The sequence below is a fragment of the Alosa pseudoharengus genome, unplaced genomic scaffold (assembly GCF_046254945.1).
Source record: "Alosa pseudoharengus isolate Yale_2024_CS ecotype anadromous, Long Island Sound unplaced genomic scaffold, YU_APseudo_1.1 YU_APseudo_1.1_scf_1, whole genome shotgun sequence".
In the NCBI taxonomy this organism is placed as follows: Eukaryota; Metazoa; Chordata; class Actinopteri; order Clupeiformes; family Clupeidae; genus Alosa; species Alosa pseudoharengus.
The window spans coordinates 21,210,596-21,234,921 of NW_027468564.1; the positions used below are offsets into that span (position 1 = coordinate 21,210,596).

The 24,326-nt window shown below is 39.7% G+C and overlaps 1 protein-coding gene across 4 annotated transcripts in view; it reads left to right on the forward strand.

Moving 5' to 3' along the window:
• LOC143123202 (uncharacterized) overlaps positions 1–24,326 on the forward strand; it is a 168,268-nt gene that overhangs the window by 60,956 nt on the left and 82,986 nt on the right. For 2 of the 4 annotated variants that reach the window (XM_076284409.1, XM_076284417.1), the window contains 2 exons: positions 4,648–4,821; positions 5,707–5,877. The exons of the other annotated variants lie outside the window; for them this stretch is intronic. In XM_076284409.1, the coding sequence (XP_076140524.1) occupies positions 4,648–4,821; positions 5,707–5,877 (345 nt within the window). The remainder of the gene's footprint in view (positions 1–4,647; positions 4,822–5,706; positions 5,878–24,326) is intronic. 4 annotated transcript variants of the gene reach the window in all.

A 24,326-nucleotide genomic window follows, 5' to 3' on the forward strand; every position in this document is an offset into this window, starting at 1 on the left:
ATAAAGTAAAGTCTATATATCTATATATTTAACTATTAAGAAAATGTATAAGTGTGGCCACAGTTTGCTGTGGCATGGAGGGGGGGGTTATGCATATGTGCTAATGTGCTAATATAGCACGCAAACAGTGAGGCGTAAAGACAGTGGTATAAGTGGCTAGTGGACAGACAGTACCAAACATGGAGGGGGTGAAGAGGCAGGCAGACTATGCAGAAAAGTCTATCTCTCCTCTTCCCTTAAGTGAGGCATTGAACAGTTCAATGGCCCTGGGGACAAATGACTTTCTCAGTCTGTCAGTTGTGCAAGGCAGTGAGCGAAGTCTCCAGCTGATCAGGCTCTTCTGCTTAACAATAGTGCTGTGGAGTGGGTGACACTCATTTTCCAAGATGTTGATCAGTTTGTTCAGGGTCCTTTTGTCAGATAGTGAAGTGATGCACTCCAGTTCAGCTCCCATTACAGAGCCAGCTTTCCTTACCAGCCTGTCAATTCGCCCCACATCCTTCTTCCTTGTGCTTCCTCCCCAGCATACTACTGCATAGAAGAGGACGCTGGCAACAACAGACTGGTAGAACATCCTAGACTTGTAGTCAAGACCGCCTAAACCGAGACCAAGACACTACCAAGACCAGAGGGTATCAAGACCGAGACCAAGACGAGACCAAGGCCAAGACAGACTGAGTCAAGACCAAGACAAAGTCGAGACGAGACCGAGACCAAGACCGAGACCAAAAAAACAAAAAAAAAACAGCTAGCGAGCTAGTGTTACCAAAGTCCTTTTAGGCATGTCCCTCCACTCGGCGGCCATATTGCAACGCTTTTTGGGTACTCATCGGGCATCCTAATCAGCAGAAATGCACGTGCGCAAGGCTTCACCACACCAACCGTGCTCCAGTGTCGAGTTCACACATGATTGGCACAATGTCTGCACAACACAGCACATAATTGGCTCAAAGTAGTCAACTCACACCACATGATTCGCTCAATGTATACACAACGTTGCAAACTAGCCCCATGCATTTCTATGGAGGATTTTTTGAGTGCTGTGTCTCCACATTAGAAAGTCTCTGGTGTTACACCATAACTTGCATCAATTGAATAAGAGCAGCATACTGGGGCAGGGTTCTCAAGTTTTGAGCTCAGCTTGGAGTGAGATTGGGGGGGGGGGGGTGCACTCACTCACTAATTATAAAAAAAAATTGGAAAGAAGCATTAACCCTTTGAGACTTGAATTTGTCATTGTAATCTATACATCCTATATCTTGTTTTTGTCTGGGAAAGTATAATGCATAGCCTATGTCTCTTATGTCAGCCTTATCAAGGGAAACCATTTGTTTTTTTATGTCACCAGGAAGCATGTCAGTAGAAATAACTTTTCATAATTTAGGTGGGATAGATTGGAATCTTGAAATATAATAATCGTGGCGCTGGGATATTCTATGGCTCACCAATTTACCAGATGTAGGCCTATATGTACTGAGTGAGACAAATATTTTATTTATTAGGCTAATTGCTTTATTCACTTGAGTAGCCTATATTGTCACTGAATCATTAGACTAAGCATGTGCATGCCGAAACCGAGGATAGCAAGTTCATTATACATTATGGTGGTTGGCAGGTCATTGTCTGCAGCAGTCCTGTATGTTTAGAAAAAAATGTAGGCCTATGTGTAGCATACTCGCTCAAATTGATAACACTCGTTAATAATAAGCTAATTTTCATTCATTGTTGACATGGTCCATGGAGGATCAGATGGGTGTCCCGGGACCTGATGAACACGGCGCTAAAAAGCACAAACGAGTGCGAAAGTTGCAGCCGTGATGACAGGGAAAGTGCAGGCAGCCACGAGAGTGATTGGTCGTGTAAAATGAACGTTGCTGATGTCTGGCTTACACAAAGCTATAACGACACAATCATTAGGTTTTCTTAATGACCGACAGTTAAGTTTAGTTTATAGATAAGAAATAATTTTGCCATAAAGTAGGCTAGGCCAAATGTTTGTGAAAAGGCTTGATTTACACACCCTGTAAAGTACCATAAGTATAGGCTGGTTTACCAAATGACAGACAGTTGAATTTCTGAATAAAAAGAATGTTGGTGCAGTTTTGAAATCTTAAACGTGTAACCCCACACAAGCATAAGGTGGTTGTAGGGAGGGGATGTGCTATTTTGGAATTTTACCCGGATACAACGAATAGCCTACTATTTTTTGATTGTATGTCGGTGGCTATTTATTTTTTTGATTTTGCTGGTGAGTGGTGCGCTAGTTCTGAACCCTGCGAGAAATCCTCTCGTATCCCTGCGCCTCCTCTAATAATTATGCAGATACCTTGACATCCCTAGTAATATTTCTGCGTGAGAAATGCAATGGTGTGTGAGCGTGTGAACTTGTTGAATTGCGTGTGTCTCACGCCCATTGCGTGAGACTTGAGAACCCTGCTGGGGTAAGAGGTTCAGTCCCAGTTTAAATTAAATTTAAGAAGGTATTATTTCAACTACAGACAGAACAATGCAGAGACAGAGCATGTCATGAATGTGTGTAACTGTGAGCTCACTCACTGTAAATGTTTTCGTAGACTGGGTGAGATAAACTATTTAGGCTATAGCAATTGCATGACAATGATGAGAGAGAGAGACTTTGCAAAACTTGCATTTTGTAGAATGCTTCTTTCTTGCCCCTGGACTGCAAATTTCTTTATGTTCCGTGAATGCAAATTTAAGGATGGCGGAATTCGCTGACATTATTATTACTAGGTCTGACTGAGACTGACAGCTACGACGTAAACCTAACGTTTCGCGCTGGCTACACTTGCGTCTTTTGATTGGATGAGCGCCAGTTTCTTAATCACAACAAAATACATGTATGTCATTGATTGGTTGCATTTGAAAGGTTGCATTTGAAGGGCGTGAAAGGCGAAATAATTTAATGTTCCATTATCATATGTTATGTTTTGTATCATGGACATATTTGTTGCAAATCTCCCGACCACTATGTCGACCCGAGACCGCAAGACCAAGACAATGAGACCAAGACAAGACCGAGGGATCCGAGACCAAGACAAGACCAAGACCAAAGACGGTCGAGACTGTGACAAGACCGAGACCACGTAAAAGTGGTCTCGAGACCGGTCTCGAGACCAAGACCGGTCTCGAGACATCCAACTCTATGAACATCCTGAGGAGCTTACTGCACACATTGAAGGACCGCAGCCTCCTCAGGAAGTACAGCCTGCTCTGCCCTTTCTTGTAGAGTGCATCAGTGTTGGCTGACCAGTCCAGTTTATTGTCCAGGTGGAGACCCAGATACTTGTAGGTGCTAACCACCTCCACATTGACCCCATCAATGTGGACTGGTAGCAGAGTGGGCTTAGACCTGCGGAAATCCACCACCATCTCCTTGGTCTTTGAACTGTTAAGTTGAAGATGATTGAGTTTGCACCATTGCACAAAGTCCTCCACCAGGCTCCTGTACTCCTCCTCCTGCCCGTTCCTGATACACCCCACAATTGCAGTATCATCAGAAAACTTCTGCATGTGGCATGACTCGGTGTTGTAGCAGAAGTCAGATGTGTACAGGGTGAACAGGACTGGAGAGAGCACAGTTCCCTGTGGCGCTCCGATGCTGCAGATCACAGTGTCAGAGAGACAGTTCTTCAGTCTGACGAACTGTGGTCGCTCGGTCAGGTAATCTGTAATCCAGGTTACCAGGTGAGCATCCACACCCATCTGCAAGAGCTTGTCTCCCAATCTGAGGGGCTGGATGGTGTTAAAAGCACTTGAGAAATCAAAGAACATGATTCTCACAGCACTTTTCCCCTTGTCCAGGTGGGAATGTGTCCTGTGTAGAAGATAAGTGATGCATCGTCCACGCCCACTTTCTCCTGGTAAGCAAACTGTAATGGGTCTAGTGCATGGCGTACCTGGGGTCTGAGCATGCCTAAGACCAATCGTTCCATTGTCTTCATCACATGTGATGTAAGAGCGACAGGTCTGTAGTCATTAAGCTCACTAGGGTGTGGCTTCTTAGGGACAGGGGTGAGACATGATGTCTTCCACAGTGTTGGAACTTGTCCAAGGCGTAGGCTCAAATTGAAGATGTGTAGTACGGATGGAGACTAACCGCTAATAACTCCACATCCTTACAGCATACAGTCTCCTTTACTGTTACATGCCCGGGATTGCACCATCTATTGTTAATGTACAGCACCAGTCCGCCTCCCTTCTTTTTGCCAGAAAGTTTACAGTCTCTGTCCAAACGAGCTACACTGAAGCCAGGCAGCTCAACGTTAGAAGTAGGGATATGGCTTGTTAGCCACGTCTCCGTGAAGCATAACAAACTACATTCCCTGTACAACTTCTGGTTTCTTACCAGGGCATCCAGTTCGTCAGTCTTATTAGCCAGTGAGTTCACGTTTCCCATCACAATCGATGGAACTTACGTCCATTACGGGTACTATCATCACTATTGCCACTGGCACCTCCAGCTATGTTGGGCAGAGGGTCGAAATAAGCATGGCATGCTTAGTGGACACTGTCGCAAAGACGCACCTCCATTCACAGATGCACCGTGAGTATCTAGACACACTTGTCAGGATTAATACAGTTTGTCATCTCTCTCTCTCTCTCTCTCTGTCTCTCTCTCTCTCTCAGGCTCAGTAATTGTGGTATCTCAGATGAAGGATATGTTTGTCTGGCTCTGGCCCTGATGTTAAACCCCTCCTGTGTGAAAGAGCTGAATATGAATGGCAATTATCCTGGAGAATCAGCACAGAAGCTGTTATCTGCTACACTGGAGGATCCTCACAATAAAGTTGAAGCCCTTCAGTATGTACTCTAGAAACAGAAAACTTCAGTTACATTCCTAGTTTCACAACTGTTTTGTTTTCCTGAGAGAGTTTTGTCCATCATCAACCGTTACAAATAAAATGAATTATTATTATTATTATTATTATTATTATTATCATCATTTAGCTGAAATCTGTCCTTCACCTTTCACACATTTTCTGTGTTGAAATTGACACAAAATGTGTTGTCCCTGAGCACACTCAACAGACGTGTTGCAATTCTACACAATTTGTGTAATTTTTAACACATCACTTTTTAGAGTGTACCATAGCAGTATATGACATTAAATTAGAGTATTCATCCTGTGAGATTGTGAGACAGTTCCACACTCTATGGACAGTTTTAAACGGGCACTTAAAACATTTCTTTTCAGCAGAGTATATGATTTTTAATTAATCTGGCTAACTGTTGATTTTAACCTCGATGGCTGCTGCCTTTTATAGTAACCTAATATTTTTTTTACTTGCCTTTACTGTTTTTAATCATTTGTATCCTATAGCATTTTGAGATGTCTTGTGAATGTAAAAACTGTTACCAATAAAATGAATTATTATTATTATTATTATTATTATTATTATTATCATCATCATCATTTAGCTGAAATCTGTCCTTCACCTTTCACACATTTTCTGTGTTGAAATTGACACAAAATGTGTTGTCCCTGAGCACACTCAACAGACGTGTTGCAATTCTACACAATTTGTGTAATTTTTAACACATCACTTTTTAGAGTGTACCATAGCAGTATATGACATTAAAATACAGTATTCATCCATTATATTTATTTATACGGAGAATTTATAAACATTATCCTTCTTTATCATTAATGACTAATAATTTGCATTTTGTCAAACTGTCTTACAGACTTGCTGGATGCAAACTCACAGATAAGTCATGTGTGCTTGTGGCCTCAGTTCTGCAGTCTCCAAACTCCCTGTTAGAGCTGGACCTAAGTGACAACAACCTGGGAGATTCTGGAGTTCAGCTTCTTTCTAAAGGACTGTCTAGTCCCCACTGCAAACTGCAGACATTAAGGTTGGTGATTGACATTTATTCATAGTCATGTATTTCCTGATGGTTTAAAAGAGCCACATCAACATAACAGTCGAACAGCAAGGAAAGGTTTAAATGTGTCTTGAACATTAGGACATAACAGTGAAGCAGTGGTAAATTGCGAGAAACTACGATTAATCTGACTCCATGAAATTAAGAAATTGACCTAGAATATTCACAAGTAGTTTATCAACTATGTGTGAGCAACAATCATCCTGGAGAATCAGCACAGACCTTCAGTATGTATTTTAGAAACAGAAAACTTCAGTTACATTCCTAGTTTCACAACCGTTTTGAGTAACACTTTATAAATATAGCCGCAAGCGGCAATGGCGGGCCCGAGCACCTGCGGGCCGCAACCCGTGACATGTCGGAATCCAACAAAGCACCGACGTGGTGAGTTTCTGAAATGTACATATTTGATGCGTGGGCTATTTGTTTTTGTATTTTATTTTCTGCCACATTTACTCGCTTGGCCAGGTGGGGGCTTAATGCAAGGCAGGCCCATTGGGTGTCATCATAATCATAATATATATTAACCTGAGAAATTTCAGACCATTCATTTTAAGCAAAGAACATTTCTGATACACTTTTTGGTTGGCCAGATGGTGGCGCTGTGTTAGGCATTGAAATTACACATGTGAATATCATCACAATAATGATATCCAAAATGTTTGTAAACTTTCAGATCAATCACTTAAGGTATTGTCCATTTCTGGCACATTTCCTGCTTGACCAGGTGGTGGCGCTATGCCAGGCAGGCCCATTGGGTGTCTGGATATCATCATAATCATAATATCTATTAACCTGAGAAGTTTCAGACCATTTATTCAAAGCATAGAGCATTTCTGACACATTTCCTGCTTGGCCAGATGGTGGCGCTATGCTAGGCCTGTGAATTACGCATGTGAATATCATCATAATAATGATATCCAATATTTTATAAAGTTTCAGATCAATCACTTAAGGCATTTTCCATTTCTGGCACATTTCCTGCTTGGCCAGATGGTGGCGCTATGCCAGGCAGGCCCATTGGGTGTCTGGATATCATCATAATCATGATATCTATTAACCTGAGAAGTTTCAGACCATTCATTCAATGCACTGTGATTTATGACAAATTTCCTGTTTATGTGGTGAGATATTAAAATCATATCAAATATATCACAACATTCAAAAATACCTTCACAATTTAACATCAGCGACATCTTGGCATAATGTTTGCCAAATTTCAAATGAATCTGACAAACCGTCTAGGAGGAGTATGTTCAAATTGATCATGTGACATCAGTATAATTGTCATTCTTTCTGTTGCCAGTTGGTGGCGCTATGCCAAACATGCATTATGGGTATGTGAATATTATCATTAACATGGTCTTCAATAACCTGTGAAATTTAAAACATTTCAAGCCATGCATGGTGAATTATGACACATTTATTGTTTATGTGGAAGGGTATTAAAATTAATAATTTCGCCATTTCGTCAAATTACAACATATCAAAAAAACGCTTCACAATTTATCATCAGGAACATCTCGGCGTCATGTATACCAACTTTGACATGAATCGGATCAACCGTCTAGGAGGAGTACGTTAAAATTGATCATGTCCACAACGCACAAAATCTCAATTACTTCACTTCCTGTGGGCGTGGCTAATGGCATGTTAATACAAAAGTTGTTTGTTTTTGGGAGTTACATACACCCACCAAATTTGGTGTGTGTATCTAAAACTATATGCCAACCACAAGTCACAGTGACATAAGGGGGCGCTATGGAGTTCCTGAGCCAAGCCCAGTGCCAAGGCTTTTCCCCTGTGTATTCATGGTACCTCTTGACGTGTGTGCCAAATTTCATGCGTTTTCACCGATGGGAAGAACGTCTTCTGGCATCACAATTCATCACATTTTAGTCCGCACAAAATCCCAAATACCTCACTTCCTGTTGGGCGTGGCTAATGCATTGTACATACGAAAGTTGTTCATCTTGGGGAGATACACACACCTACCGAATTTGATGCGTCTAGCTGAAAGTATGTGCCAACCACTGCCTCAATCACCTAAGGGGGCGCTACTGAGTCCCTGGGCCACGCCCAGGGCCAAGCTCTTGTACCTAACTGCTTTGCGTGACACCTGATATGTGTGCCAAATTTCAAGAGTTTTCGACCATGTTAACCACCTCAAAAAAGGAAAACGCTCTGAGACAAAGTTAATATAATAATAATAATAATAATAATAATAATAATAATAATAATCCTTACAAAAACAATAGGGCCTTCCGCCCTTCGGTGCTCGGGCCCTAAATATAGCCGCAAGCGGCAATGGCGGGCCCGAGCACCTGCGGGCCACAACCCGTGACATGTCGGAATCGAACAAAGCACCGACGTGGTGCATTTGTTAAATGTACATATTTGATGCGTGTGCTATTTGTTTTTGTATTTTATTTTCTGCCACATGTACTTGCTTGGCCAGGTGGGGGCGCAATGCAAGGCAGGCCCATTGGGTGTCATCATAATCATAATATATATTAACCTGAGAAATATCAGACCATTCATTTTAAGCAAAGAACATTTCTGATACACTTTTTTGTTGGCCAGATGGTGGCGCTATGTTAGGCATGGAAATTACACATGTGAATATCATCACAATAATGATATCCACATTTTTTGTAAACTTTCAGATCAATCACTTAAGGCATTGTCCATTTCTGGCATATTTCCTGCTTGACCAGGTGGTGGCGCTATGCCAGGCAGGCCCATTGGGTGTCTGGATATCATCATAATCATAATATCTATTAACCTGAGAAGTTTCAGACAATTTATTCAAAGCATAGAGCATTTCTGGCACATTTCCGGCTTGGCCAGATGGTGGCGCTATGCTAGGCCTGTGAATTATGCATGTGAATATCATCACAATAATGATATCCAATATTTTATAAAGTTTCAGATCAATCACTTAAGGCATTGTCCATTCCTGGCACATTTCCTACTTGGCCAGGTGGTGGCGCTATGCCAGGCAGGCCCGTTGGGTGTCTGGATATCATCATAATCATGATATCTATTAAACTGAGAAGTTTCAGACCATTCATTCAATGCACTGTGATTTATGACACATTTCCTGTTTATGTGGTGAGATATTAAAATCATATCAAATATATTACATATCAAAAATCCCCTCACATTTTAACGTCAGCGACATCTTGGCATAATGTTTGCCAAATTTCAAATGAATCTGACAAACCGTCTAGGAGGAGTATGTTCAAATTGATCATGTGACATTAGTATAATTGTCATTCTTTCTGTTGCCAGTTGGTGGCGCTATGCCAAACATGCATTATGGGCATGTGAATATTATCATTAACATGGTCTTCAATGACCTGTGAAATTTAAAACATTTCAAGCCATGCATGGTGAATTATGACACATTTATTGTTTATGTGGAAGGGCATTACAATTAATAATTTCGCCATTTCGTCAAATTACAACATATCAAAAAAAGGCTTCACAATTTATAATCAGGAACATCTCGGCGTCATGTATACCAACTTTGACATGAATCGGATCAATCGTCTAGGAGGAGTGCGTTAAAATTGATCATGTCCACAACGCACAAAATCTCAATTACCTCACTTCCTGTGGGCGTGGCTAATGGCATGTTAATACAAAAGTTGTTTGTTTTTGAGAGTTACATACACCCACCAAATTTGGTGTGTGTATCTAAAACTATATGCCAACCACAAGTCACAGTGACATAAGGGGGCGCTATGGAGTTCCTAGGCAACGCCCGGTGCCAAGCTTTTATCCCTGTCTATTAACTGTATCACTTGATGTGTGTGCCAAATTTCATGCGTTTTCACCCATGGGAAGCACCTCTTTTGGCATCATAATTCATCACATATTTCATCACATATTAGTCTGCACAAAATCCCAAATACCTCACTTCCTGTTGGGCGTGGCTAATGCATTGTACATACGAAAGTTGTTCATCTTGGGGAGATACAGACACCTACCAAATTTGGTATGTGTAGCTGAAAGTATATGCCCACCACGGGATCAGTCATCTAAGGGGGCGTAAGGGGGCGCTAGCGAGTCTCTGGGCCATACCCGGGGCCAAGCTTTTTTACCTAGCTGCTTTGTGTGACACCTGATGTGTGTGTCAAATTTCAAGACTTTTCAACCTTGTTAACCACCTCAAAATATATGTCAACCACGGGATCAGTCACCTAAGGGGGCGCTAGCGAGTCCCTGGGCCACGCCCGGGGTCAAGCTCTTGTACCTAACTGCGTTGCGTGACACCTGACGTGTGTGCCAAATTTCAAGAATTTTCGACCACGTTAACTACCTCAAAAACAGGAAAGCAAAAAAGTAGAATAACAATAATAAATAATAAATATAACCGCAAGCGGTGATTTACGGGGTCCGAGCAAAACGAACATGATGGCATAGCTTTTTAGTTTTACATATGCTTTGATTGTTTGGGCACAATTGTTCAAAAGAAACGTGATCGGATTTCGGTTATCGGATTTCAGTTACCGGATTTCAGCTATCGGATTGGATCAAATCTTGAAAATGGGTTGTTCAAAGGGAAACAAGGATCCTGAAATTGGATTAGATCACATAATCTATTCTTGGTTTTGATCTGGATAAAACCTTCACTTTGTGTCGTTCAAAACTTTTGAGTTGGATTGGAATAAATTTGATGCATAAAATTAGGATTACCCTGTGCTGTAACATTATAGTGTGCTAACCTCCACATCCCAACAGTATTCTAACAATACTTGATTCTACAGGACTATTTATTTGTTGTGGATAAGATGAAGGGTTTGATAATGGAAGGCAGTGTTTCCCACAGAATTGAATTGTATTTGTGGTGGTGGGTTCTGTGTCGGAGTCAATAAGATAAACAGCGTATAATTATACAGTTATACTTGCCTTGCACTACAAGTCCATATTGACAAGTAGCTGTCATGCTGTAATGTTATAGTGTGCTAACCTCCACAACCCAACAGCATTCTATTCTAGTATGCTAACCTCCACAACCCAACAGTATTTTAACACTAATGCTTCAGGTGGGATTTGAACACTCAACATAAGGATGACCAGTACAAGGCATTATCCGACTAAGCCACTGTCAATCCTACATCTTTGCCAGTCACATTCACATGGTGAAAATGTGTATTGGTAAACACACAAGAAAAACTCCAAGTATACATTTGACGATAAAATGAAGGGCTTTCCTGAAAGAGAACACCTGAAAACGTTTGGAAATTCTGTGACAATTAGACATTTGTAGAGAAGAACAGTAATGGATGAAATATAAATATGATAGACTTAATGATGAAGGAAAAATAGTAAACAAAGAAGTTCCCCTATATGTCTTCGAGTGTCGGCATTCTGATTCTTGGCAACTAATGAGTGTGAATGTCGATTGCCTGATGTCATTCAGGTGCTGTTCAATGGTGTGACTCTTCAATAACCAATAGCATGTGCATCTTGAGCCTAAAGCTCTAGCAGGATTCGAACTCTCAACCTAACAAACACCAGCACTAGGCATTATCCCTCTGAGCCACTAACAATCCGACATATTAGGCAGTCACATTCACATGGTGAAAATGTGTGTTGGTAAACACACAAGAAAAACTCCAAGTATACATTTGACAATAAAATGAAGGGCTTTCCTGAAAGAGTACACCTGAAAACTTTTGGATATTCTGGGGCAATTAGACATTTATAGAGAAGAACAGTAATGGATGAAATATAAATATGATAGACTTAATGATGAAGGAAAAATAGTAAACAAAGAAGTTCCCCTATATGTCATAGAGTGTGTCGGCATTCTGATTCTTGGCAACTAATGAGTGTTGCCTGATGTCATTCAGGTGCTGTTCAATGGTGTCAATCTTCAATAACCAATAGCATGTGCATCTTGAGCTTCAAGCTCTAGCAGGATTTGAACTCTCAACCTAACAAACACCAGCAGTGTGTAATGAGTGTGAATGTTAATTGCCTGATGTCATTCAGGTGCTGTTCAATGGTGTGACTCAGAAGGCTCAATGGTATGGAGTGATGACACGGAGATGGCAGGTTTCGGTGCAACACAAGTTAACTTTATTTGAGTTTCAATCCATCTGTTCTTTTCTTCTTTACTTGTATGTGTGCTGCATCAAAGAGGAAACAAACAGAAAATGGAGTAATCAGTGAAATGGGGTAAATCAGTACAGATCCCAACTCACAAACAAACCAATTGACATTTGAACAATAAACTGAAATCATATGGCTATATAAGGTACAACTAAACAATACTTGACATCCCAAGTCAACCAACATCACCTAATCATCTCTCACATGGGACTCCAACACACCAAACCAACAAACAAAGACCTTAACTTTACACATGATGGCAGAGCTACTCTACAAACTGATAAACATCACAAAAGTCATAGTGAGGGTGATTAAAGTGATGACTTACGTTAACTTAAAGACGCACACAGAGCAGGACACACTAGAGTGCTGGGTTGAGATGAACAAAAGAGCGAACTGAGGGCGAGCAAACAATTTATCCTGGTCTGAGCCCCTGCTCCGGAGCTACAGGGTTTCCCAGCGGGTAAACTTTGGAAAGATTTGCAAAGATTTGGAAAAGATTTTTGAAAGACTACAGTCTCAGACCCTCTCACATCTAAAGACAAGTAGTAGAGTTTTAAGTCACAGACTATGATTTTGCAATGACTAGGGATCTTGCAGGGTCACTATTTACAAGACTGCAACATGATTCCTTTAAATTATTACCCATTGTGCAATAGATAAACAGGAACTGAAAATTATAGCCTACTAAACTCAGTCGTATTTTCATGTTTCTGCAGCATTGTTTCATGCGTGACATCCTTAACCGATATAGAGTTGTTCTGTCAAGTGGAAGAGCCGACTAAATATGTATAAGAAATGACAAATATTATAAGAATAACAAATAATTATAGGCTACAGCTTATAATTATACAGTAATACTTGCCTTGCACTACAAGTCCATATTGACAAGTAGCTGTAATGTTATAGTGTGTGATCCTCCACAACCCAACAGCATTCTATTGTAGTATGCTAACATCCACAACCCACTAATGCTTCAAGTGGGATTTGAACTCTCAACCTAAGGATCACCAGTACAAGGCATTATCCCACTGAGCCACTGTCAATCCTACATGTTGGCCAGTCACATTCACATGGTGAAAATGTGTATTGGTAAACACACAAGAAAAACTCCAAGCATGGAGGGGCGATTAGACATTTGTAGAGATGAACACTAATAGATTAAATATAAATATGATAGACTTAATGATGAAGGAAAAATAGTAAACAAAGAAGTTCCCCTGAATGTCATAGAGTGTCTCGGCATTCTGATTCTTGGCAACTGATGAGTGTGAATGTTGATTGCCTGATGTCATTCAGGTGCTGTTCAATGGTGTGAATCTTCAATAACCAATAGTATTCGAGCTAGAGCCTAAAGCACTACCAGGGATTCGAACCCTCAACCTAACAAACACCAGCACTAGGCATTATCCCACTGAGCCACTGACAATCCTACATATTGGGTAGTCACATTCACATGGTGAAAATGTGTGTTGGTAAACACACAAGAAAAACTCCAAGTATATATCTGACAATAAAATGAAGGGCTTTCCTGAAGAAATACACCTGAAAACTTTTGGATATTCTGGGGCAATTAGACATTTATAGAGAAGAACAGTAATGGATGAAATATAAATATGATAGACTTAATGATGAAGGAAAAATAGTAAACAAAGAAGTTCCCCTATATGTCATAGAGTGTGTCGGCATTCTGATTCTTGGCAACTAATGAGTGTGAATGTTGATTGCCTGATGTCATTCAGGTGCTGTTCAATGGTGTGAATCTTCAATAACCAATAGTATTCGAGCTAGAGCCTAAAGCACTACCGGGGATTCGAACCCTCAACCTAATTTAACAAACACCAGCACTAGGCATTATCCCACTGAGCCACTGACAATGCTACATATTAGGCAGTCACATTCACATGGTGAAAATGTGTGTTGGCAAACACACATCAAGAAAATTCCTAGCATACATTTGACAATAGAATTAAGGGCTTTATAAAAAAAGAGTACAGATCTGAAAATGTGCACTGTTAATGGTATCCACCTAATGATGGTTGTATGGTTGTTATTCAAGAAAAATTGGATATTCTGGGGCAATTAGACATTTATAGAGAACAGTAATGGATGAAATATAAATATGATAGACTTAATGATGAAGGAAAAATAGTAAACAAAGAAGTTCCCCTATATGTCATAGAGTGTCGGCATTCTGATTCTTGGCAACTAATGAGTGTGAATGTTAATTGCCTGATGTCATTCAGGTGCTGTTCAATGGTGTGAATCTTCAATAACCAAAAGCATGTGCATCTTGAGCTTCAAGCTCTAGCAGGATTCGAACAAACACCAGCAGTGTGTAATGAGTGTGAATGTTAATTGCCTGATGTCATTCAGGTGCTGTTCAATGGTGTGACTCAGAAGGCTCAATTGTATGGAGTAATGACACGGAGATGGCAGGTTTCGGTGCAACACAAGTTAACTTTATTTGAGTTTCAATTCATCTGTTCTTTTGTTCTTTACTTGTATGTGTGCTGCATCAAAGAGGAAACAAACAGAAAATGGAGTAATCAGTGAAATGGGGTAAATCAGTACAGATCCCAACTCACAAACAAACCAATTGACATTTGAACAATAAACTGAAATCATATGGCTATATAAGGTACAACTAAACAATACTTGACATCCCAAGTCAACCAACATCACCTAATCATCTCTCACATGGGACTCCAACACACCAAACCAACAAACAAAGACCTTAACTTTACACATGATGGCAGAGCTACTCTACAAACTGATAAACATCACAAAAGTCATAGTGAGGGTGATTAAAGTGATGACTTACGTTAACTCAAAGACGCACACAGAGCAGGACACACTGGAGTGCTGGGTTGAGATGAACAAAAGAGCTAACTGAGGGCGAGCAAACAATTTATCCTGGTCTGAGCCCCTGCTCCGGAGCTACAGGGTTTCCCAGCGGGTAAACTTTGGAAAGATTTGCAAAGATTTGGAAAAGATTTTTGAAAGACTACAGTCTCAGACCCTCTCACATCTAAAGACAAGTAGTAGAGTTTTAAGTCACAGACTATGATTTTGCAATGACTAGGGATCTTGCAGGGTCACTATTTACAAGACTGCAACATGATTCCTTTAAATTATTACCCATTGTGCAATAGATAAACAGGAACTGAAAATTATAGCCTACTAAACTCAAAGTCGTATTTTCGTGTTTCTGCAGCATTGTTTCATGCGTGACATCCTTAACCGATATAGAGTTGTTCTGTCAAGTGGAAGAGCCGACTAAATATGTATAAGAAATGACAAATATTATAAGAATAACAAATAATTTTAGGCTACAGCTTATAATTATACAGTAATACTTGCCTTGCACTACAAGTCCATATTGACTAGTAGCTGTAATGTTATAGTGTGTTATCCTCCACAACCCAACAGCATTCTATTGTAGTATGCTAACATCCACAACCCACTAATGCTTCAAGTGGGATTTGAACTCTCAACCTAAGGATCACCAGTACAAGGCATTATCCCACTGAGCCACTGTCAATCCTACATGTTGGCCAGTCACATTCACATGGTGAAAATGTGTATTGGTAAACACACAAGAAAAACTCCAAGCATGGAGGGGCGATTAGACATTTGTAGAGATGAACACTAATAGATTAAATATAAATATGATAGACTTAATGATGAAGGAAAAATAGTAAACAAAGAAGTTCCCCTGAATGTCATAGAGTGTCTCGGCATTCTGATTCTTGGCAACTGATGAGTGTGAATGTTGATTGCCTGATGTCATTCAGGTGCTGTTCAATGGTGTGAATCTTCAATAACCAATAGTATTCGAGCTAGAGCCTAAAGCACTACCGGGGATTCGAACCCTCAACCTAACAAACACCAGCACTAGGCATTATCCCACTGAGCCACTGACAATCCTACATATTGGGTAGTCACATTCACATGGTGAAAATGTGTTTGGGTAAACACACAAGAAAAACTCCAAGTATATATTTGACAATAAAATGAAGGGCTTTCCTGAAAAAATACACCTGAAAACTTTTGGATATTCTGGGGCAATTAGACATTTATAGAGAAGAACAGTAATGGATGAAATATAAATATGATAGACTTAATGATGAAGGAAAAATAGTAAACAAAGAAGTTCCCCTATATGTCATAGAGTGTGTCGGCATTCTGATTCTTGGCAACTAATGAGTGTGAATGTTGATTGCCTGATGTCATTCAGGTGCTGTTCAATGGTGTGAATCTTCAATAACCAATAGTATTCGAGCTAGAGCCTAAAGCAATACCGGGGATTCGAACCCTCAACCTAATTTAACAAACACCAGCACTAGGCATTATCCCACTGAGCCACTGACAATCCTACATATTGGGTAGTCACATTCACATGGTGAAAATGTGTGTTGGTAAACACACAAGAAAAACTCCAAGTATATATTTGACAATAAAATGAAGGGCTTTCCTGAAAAAATACACCTGAAAACTTTTGGATATTCTGGGGCAATTAGACATTTATAGAGAAGAACAGTAATGGATGAAATATAAATATGATAGACTTAATGATGAAGGAAAAATAGTAAACAAAGAAGTTCCCCTATATGTCATAGAGTGTGTCGGCATTCTGATTCTTGGCAACTAATGAGTGTGAATGTTAATTGTCTGATGTCATTCAGGTGCTGTTCAATAGTGTGAATCTTCAATAACCAATAGCATGTGCATCTTGAGCCTAAAGCTCTAGCAGGATTCGAACTCTCAACCTAACAAACACCGGCACTAGGCATTATCCCACTCTGCCACTGACAATCATACACATTCAGCAGTCACATTCAAATGGTGAAAATGTGTGTTGGTAAACACACAAGAAAAACTCCAAGTATACATTTGACAATAAAATGAAGGGCTTTCCTGAAAGAGTACACCTGAAAACTTTTGGATATTCTGGGGCAATTAGACATTTATAGAGAAGAACAGTAATGGATGAAATATAAATATGATAGACTTAATGATGAAGGAAAAATAGTAAACAAAGAAGTTTCCCTATATGTCAAAGAGTGTGTCGGCATTCTGATTCTTGGCAACTAATGAGTGTGAATGTTAATTGTCTGATGTCATTCAGGTGCTGTTCAATAGTGTGAATCTTCAATAACCAATAGCATGTGCATCTTGAGCCTAAAGCTCTAGCAGGATTCGAACTCTCAACCTAACAAACACCAGCACTAGGCATTATCCCACTCAGCCACTGACAATCATACACATTGAGCAGTCACATTCAAATGGTGAAAATGTGTGTTGGCAAACACACAACATCAAGAAAATTCCTAGCATACATTTGACAATAGAATTAAGGGCTTTATAAAAAAGAGTACATATCTGAAAATGTGCACTGTTAATGGTATCCACCTAATGATGGTTGTATGGTTGTTATCCAAGAAAAAAAAATTACTCATATAGGAATATAGGTGATATAGGAGAAATGGGCTGAGTGGTCGAACTTTATTAGCCTATATCTCTGAAATGGAACAACATATCCAAATTCTTTTGATAACTTTTGTGAGGCTTTGTCTAAACATTGTCTGTGAGAATTTTGGTGAAGATTTGATAATTTTTGAAGCCTGTGAAACTTTTTATGATGCTTGGCTTTTCTCTGAAATTGTGGCAAAAGTAAACATTTTTAGAGCATAAGACCAGGGTGAAAAAGATGCATCTGAATGTAGAGATTAATATGATGAAATAATTTTGAGTCTAGGTGAATCTGGTAAGGAGAAATAAGCGTTTTTGACAAGAGCGCCACCTTTGGGTGCAGTACCCCAAATTTGGGTTATGGGTAGTGGGGGGTACTGGTAACAATACTTGAAAATGTCAAGTTTCTAGGACTTACGGTTTATAGGAATATAGGTGATCTAGGAAAAAAGGCCTAAGTGGTCTAACTTTATTGGCCTATATCTCTGAAATGGAACAAAATATCAAAATTCTGAGCGATAACTTTTGTGAGGCTTGGTCTAAACATTGTCTGTAAGAATTTTGGTGAAGATTCGATTATTTTTGAAGAGTGTGAAACTTTTTATAATGTTTGGCTTTTCCATGAAATTGTGGAAAAAGTAAACATTTGTAGACCATAAGACCAGGGCCAAAAAGATGCATCTGAGTTTAGAGATTAATATTCTGAAAGAATTTTGAGTCTAGGTGAATCTGGTAAGGAGAAATAAGCATAATTAACTTTTTTTTTCAATAGCGCCACCTTTGGGTGCAGTACCCCAAATTTTGGGTTATGGGTAGAGGGGGGTACTGGTAACCATACCTGAAAATTTCAAGAGTTTTGGAGTTACGGTTTAGGCTGCAGTATGACTTTTACAGAATTTTGGCCAAAAAATGAACGGTACAGAAACAATAGGGTTCCTGCAGCTACGCTGCTCGGACCCCTAATAATAATAAATATAGCTGCAAGCAGCAATGTGGGGGCCAAGCAGGCAGTTCAGCAGTCCAGATTTGGCATGAAACTCAATGCCGTGGCATCAGGCATATAGCATCAAGCAGTCACAGCAAGTTCCATGTCAAACAACCCAAGATTGGCTGAGTTACAAGGTCAAGTTTCACATCAAAACATAACTGATTTTGTGTGGCTGAACCAGGGCTGAGTGTCGCCGCCCCCTCACCCAGCCAACCCACCGCCGCAATCGCCCCTGCCCGTCCCACCCCGCCCCACCCTTGCACGCACGCATTAGAATTAACTGGATGGAACTCGCTGTCAATAGTTTCACATCAAAAATAAAAGATCGATTGAGATATGATCATGCTTGCTGTGATTTCAATGCCCCAATAGAGGTCAAAGGTCATCAAATTATTTGTGCATCATCAGGATGAACCAGACGGTTCTATGGGCTGCCATTGACCTCCATTGCAGAATAATGCAGCAACTACAGGCCAAAATCCATTTTTGCCAATTACAGAGCCCCCTAAAGGTCAAAGGTCACCAAATTTCTTGAGCGTCCTCCTGGTTGGTCCTGAGGACCATGTACTAAGTTTGGTTTCGATACATGAAAGCGTTGCTGAGATATGAGCTCACTTCCTGTTTGGCGGCTTCGCCGCAAATTTCGATTGGCTGTTACTGGCGAACGCTTCTGTCAATTGTTCCAGAAAAAAATACACTGATAAGGCATGGTCTGAAGATGGTCTCTGCCAATTTTGGTGAGGATCGGCTGAAATTTGTGACTTGCGAATACTTATTCATGTTTTTGATTAAATCCAATATGGCGGCCAAATCAATTATGTTGATGTCACAAGTTGTCCTCTGTTTACCTAAGCACCTTCCACAGTATTGTCAGACACCACTAGTGCATTTTAATTCTAAGCACAACAGCAGCTACAGGCCAAAAGGCATGTGTCTTAATTGCAGCGCCCCCTAGAGGTCAAAGGTTACCAAAATGTTTGAGCTTCCTCCTGATGGGGTCAGTAGTCTATATACTACGTTTGGTTATGATACATGAAAGGGTTGCTGAGATATGAGTTCACTTCCTGTTTGGCGGCTTCGCCACAAATTTTGATTGGCTGTTACGGGCGAACGGTTTCATTTCCGAAGACAAAAAGTAATTCCTTAAAGTAGTGTGTTCTGTAGATGATGTGTGTGAAGTTTGGTGTCGATTGGACAAAATTTGTGACCAAAGAAGACATTTTAGTGTTTTTGATAAAATCCAAAATGGCGGAAAATCCATCATGGCGGAAAATGACGTCATAGGGTGCGTTGAACTCTGCTTGGCCCAAGGAATCCAACGATACCTCATTTTTGACAATCGGCCATACGGGTCAGAAGTTACGTGCGTGAACGCAAGTCCAACTTTGGCCTGTTGGTGGCGCTAGAGCGCTGGAGGTGCCGACATGAAACTTGATGAAATGAATCATTGGACTGTCTCCAATCAGTGTGCCAAATTTCAGAACTTTTTGCCAGACGGTTCTATAGGCTGCCATTGACTTCAATGGCGGAATAATAATAATAATAATAATAAATATAACCGCAAGCGGTGATTTACGGGGTCCGAGCAAAACGAACATGATGGCATAGCTTTTTAGTTTTACATATGCTTTGATTGTTTGGGCACAATTGTTCAAAAGAAACGTGATCGGATTTCGGTTATCGGATTTCAGTTACCGGATTTCAGCTATCGGATTGGATCAAATCTTGAAAATGGGTTGTTCAAAGGGAAACAAGGATCCTGAAATTGGATTAGATCACATAATCTATTCTTGGTTTTGATCTGGATAAAACCTTCACTTTGTGTCGTTTAAAACTTTTGAGTTGGATTGGAATAAATTTGATGAATAAAATTAGGATTACCCTGTGCTATAACATTATAGTGTGCTAACCTCCACAACCCAACAGTATTCTAACAATACTTCATTCTACAGGACTATTTATTTGTTGTGGATAAGATGAAGGGTTTGATAATGGAAGGCAGTGTTTCCCACAGAATTGAATTGTATTTGTGGTGGTGGGTTCTGTGTCGGAGTCAATAAGATAAACAGCGTATAATTATACAGTTATACTTGCCTTGCACTACAAGTCCATATTGACAAGTAGCTGTAATGCTGTAATGTTATAGTGTGCTAACCTCCACAACCCAACAGCATTCCATTCTAGTATGCTAACCTCCACAACCCAACAGTATTTTAACACTAATGCTTCAGGTGGGATTTGAACACTCAACATAAGGATGACCAGTACAAGGCATTATCCCACTAAGCCACTGTCAATCCTACATCTTTGCCAGTCACATTCACATGGTGAAAATGTGTATTGGTAAACACACAAGAAAAACTCCAAGTATATATTTGACAATAAAATGAAGGGCTTTCCTGAAAGAGTACACCTGAAAACTTTTGGATATTCTGGGGCAATTAGACATTTATAGAGAACAGTAATGGATGAAATATAAATATGATAGACTTAATGATGAAGGAAAAATAGTAAACAAAGAAGTTCCCCTATATGTCATAGAGTGTGTCGGCATTCTGATTCTTGGCAACTAATGAGTGTGAATGTTAATTGCCTGATGTCATTCAGGTGCTGTTCAATGGTGTCAATCTTCAATAACCAATAGCATGTGCATCTTGAGCTTCAAGCTCTAGCAGGATTCGAACTCTCAACCTAACAAACACCAGCAGTGTGTAATGAGTGTGAATGTTGATTGCCTGATGTCATTCAGGTGCTGTTCAATGGTGTGAATCTTCAATAACCAATAGTATTCGAGCTAGAGCCTAAAGCACTACCGGGGATTCGAACCCTCAACCTAACAAACACCAGCACTAGGCATTATCCCACTGAGCCACTGACAATCCTACATATTGGGTAGTCACATTCACATGGTGAAAATGTGTGTTGGTAAACACACAAGAAAAACTCCAAGTATATATTTGACAATAAAATGAAGGGCTTTCCTGAAAAAATACACCTGAAAACTTTTGGATATTCTGGGGCAATTAGACATTTATAGAGAAGAACAGTAATGGATGAAATATAAATATGATAGACTTAATGATGAAGGAAAAATAGTAAACAAAGAAGTTCCCCTATATGTCATAGAGTGTGTCGGCATTCTGATTCTTGGCAAGTAATGAGTGTGAATGTTGATTGCCTGATGTCATTCAGGTGCTGTTCAATGGTGTGAATCTTCAATAACCAATAGTATTCGAGCTAGAGCCTAAAGCACTACCGGGGATTCGAACCCTCAACCTAATCTAACAAACACCAGCACTAGGCATTATCCCACTGAGCCACTGACAATCCTACATATTGGGTAGTCACATTCACATGGTGAAAATGTGTGTTGGTAAACACACAAGAAAAACTCCAAGTATATATTTGACAATAAAATGAAGGGCTTTCCTGAAAAAATAAACCTGAAAACTTTTGGATATTCTGGGGCAATTAGACATTTATAGAGAAGAACAGTAATGGATGAAATATAAATATGATAGACTTAATGATGAAGGAAAAATAGTAAACAAAGAAGTTCCCCTATATGTCATAGAGTGTGTCGGCATTCTGATTCTTGGCAACTAATGAGTGTGAATGTTAATTGTCTGATGTCATTCAGGTGCTGTTCAATAGTGTGAATCTTCAATAACCAATAGCATGTGCATCTTGAGCCTAAAGCTCTAGCAGGATTCGAACTCTCAACCTAACAAACACCAGCACTAGGCATTATCCCACTCTGCCACTGACAATCATACACATTCAGCAGTCACATTCAAATGGTGAAAATGTGTGTTGGCAAACACACAACATCAAGAAAATTCCTAGCATACATTTGACAATAGAATTAAGGGCTTTATAAAAAAGAGTACATATCTGAAAATGTGCACTGTTAATGGTATCCACCTAATGATGGTTGTATGGTTGTTATTCAAGAAAAAAAATTACTCATATAGGAATATAGGTGATATAGGAGAAATGGGCTGAGTGGTCGAACTTTATTAGCCTATATCTCTGAAATGGAACAACATATCCAAATTCTTTTGATAACTTTTGTGAGGCTTTGTCTAAACATTGTCTGTGAGAATTTTGGTGAAGATTTGATAATTTTTGAAGCCTGTGAAACTTTTTATGATGTTTGGCTTTTCTCTGAAATTGTGGCAAAAGTAAACATTTTTAGAGCATAAGACCAGGGTGAAAAAGATGCATCTGAATGTAGAGATTAATATGATGAAAGAATTTTGAGTCTAGGTGAATCTGGTAAGGAGAAATAAGCGTTTTTGACAAGAGCGCCACCTTTGGGTGCAGTACCCTAAATTTGGGTTATGGGTAGTGGGGGGTACTGGTAACAATACTTGAAAATGTCAAGTTTCTAGGACTTACGGTTTATAGGAATATAGGTGATCTAGGAAAAAAGGCCTAAGTGGTCTAACTTTATTGGCCTATATCTCTGAAATGGAACAAAATATCAAAATTCTGAGCGATAACTTTTGTGAGGCTTGGTCTAAACATTGTCTGTGAGAATTTTGGTGAAGATTCGATTATTTTTGAAGAGTGTGAAACTTTTTATAATGTTTGGCTTTTCCATGAAATTGTGGAAAAAGTAAACATTTGTAGACCATAAGACCAGGGCCAAAAAGATGCATCTGAGTTTAGAGATTAATATTCTGAAAGAATTTTGAGTCTAGGTGAATCTGGTAAGGAGAAATAAGCATAATTAACTTTTTTTTTCAATAGCGCCACCTTTGGGTGCAGTACCCCAAATTTTGGGTTATGGGTAGAGGGGGGTACTGGTAACCATACCTGAAAATTTCAAGAGTTTTGGAGTTACGGTTTAGGCTGTAGTATGACTTTTACAGAATTTTGGCCAAAAAATGAACGGTACAGAAACAATAGGGTTCCTGCAGCTACGCTGCTCGGACCCCTAATAATAATAATAAATATAACCGCAAGCGGTGATTTACGGGGTCCGAGCAAAACGAACATGATGGCATAGCTTTTTAGTTTTACATATGCTTTGATTGTTTGGGCACAATTGTTCAAAAGAAACGTGATCGGATTTCGGTTATCGGATTTCAGTTACCGGATTTCAGCTATCGGATTGGATCAAATCTTGAAAATGGGTTGTTCAAAGGGAAACAAGGATCCTGAAATTGGATTAGATCACATAATCTATTCTTGGTTTTGATCTGGATAAAACCTTCACTTTGTGTCGTTCAAAACTTTTGAGTTGGATTGGAATAAATTTGATGCATAAAATTAGGATTACCCTGTGCTGTAACATTATAGTGTGCTAACCTCTACAACCCAACAGTATTCTAACAATACTTGATTCTACAGGACTATTTATTTGTTGTGGATAAGATGAAGGGTTTGATAATGGAAGGCAGTGTTTCCCACAGAATTGAATTGTATTTGTGGTGGTGGGTTCTGTGTCGGAGTCAATAAGATAAACAGCGTATAATTATACAGTTATACTTGCCTTGCACTACAAGTCCATATTGACAAGTAGCTGTAATGCTGTAATGTTATAGTGTGCTAACCTCCACAACCCAACAGCATTCTATTCTAGTATGCTAACCTCCACAACCCAACAGTATTTTAACACTAATGCTTCAGGTGGGATTTGAACACTCAACATAAGGATGACCAGTACAAGGCATTATCCCACTAAGCCACTGTCAATCCTACATCTTTGCCAGTCACATTCACATGGTGAAAATGTGTATTGGTAAACACACAAGAAAAACTCCAAGTATACATTTGACAATAAAATGAAGGGCTTTCCTGAAAGAGAACACCTGAAAACGTT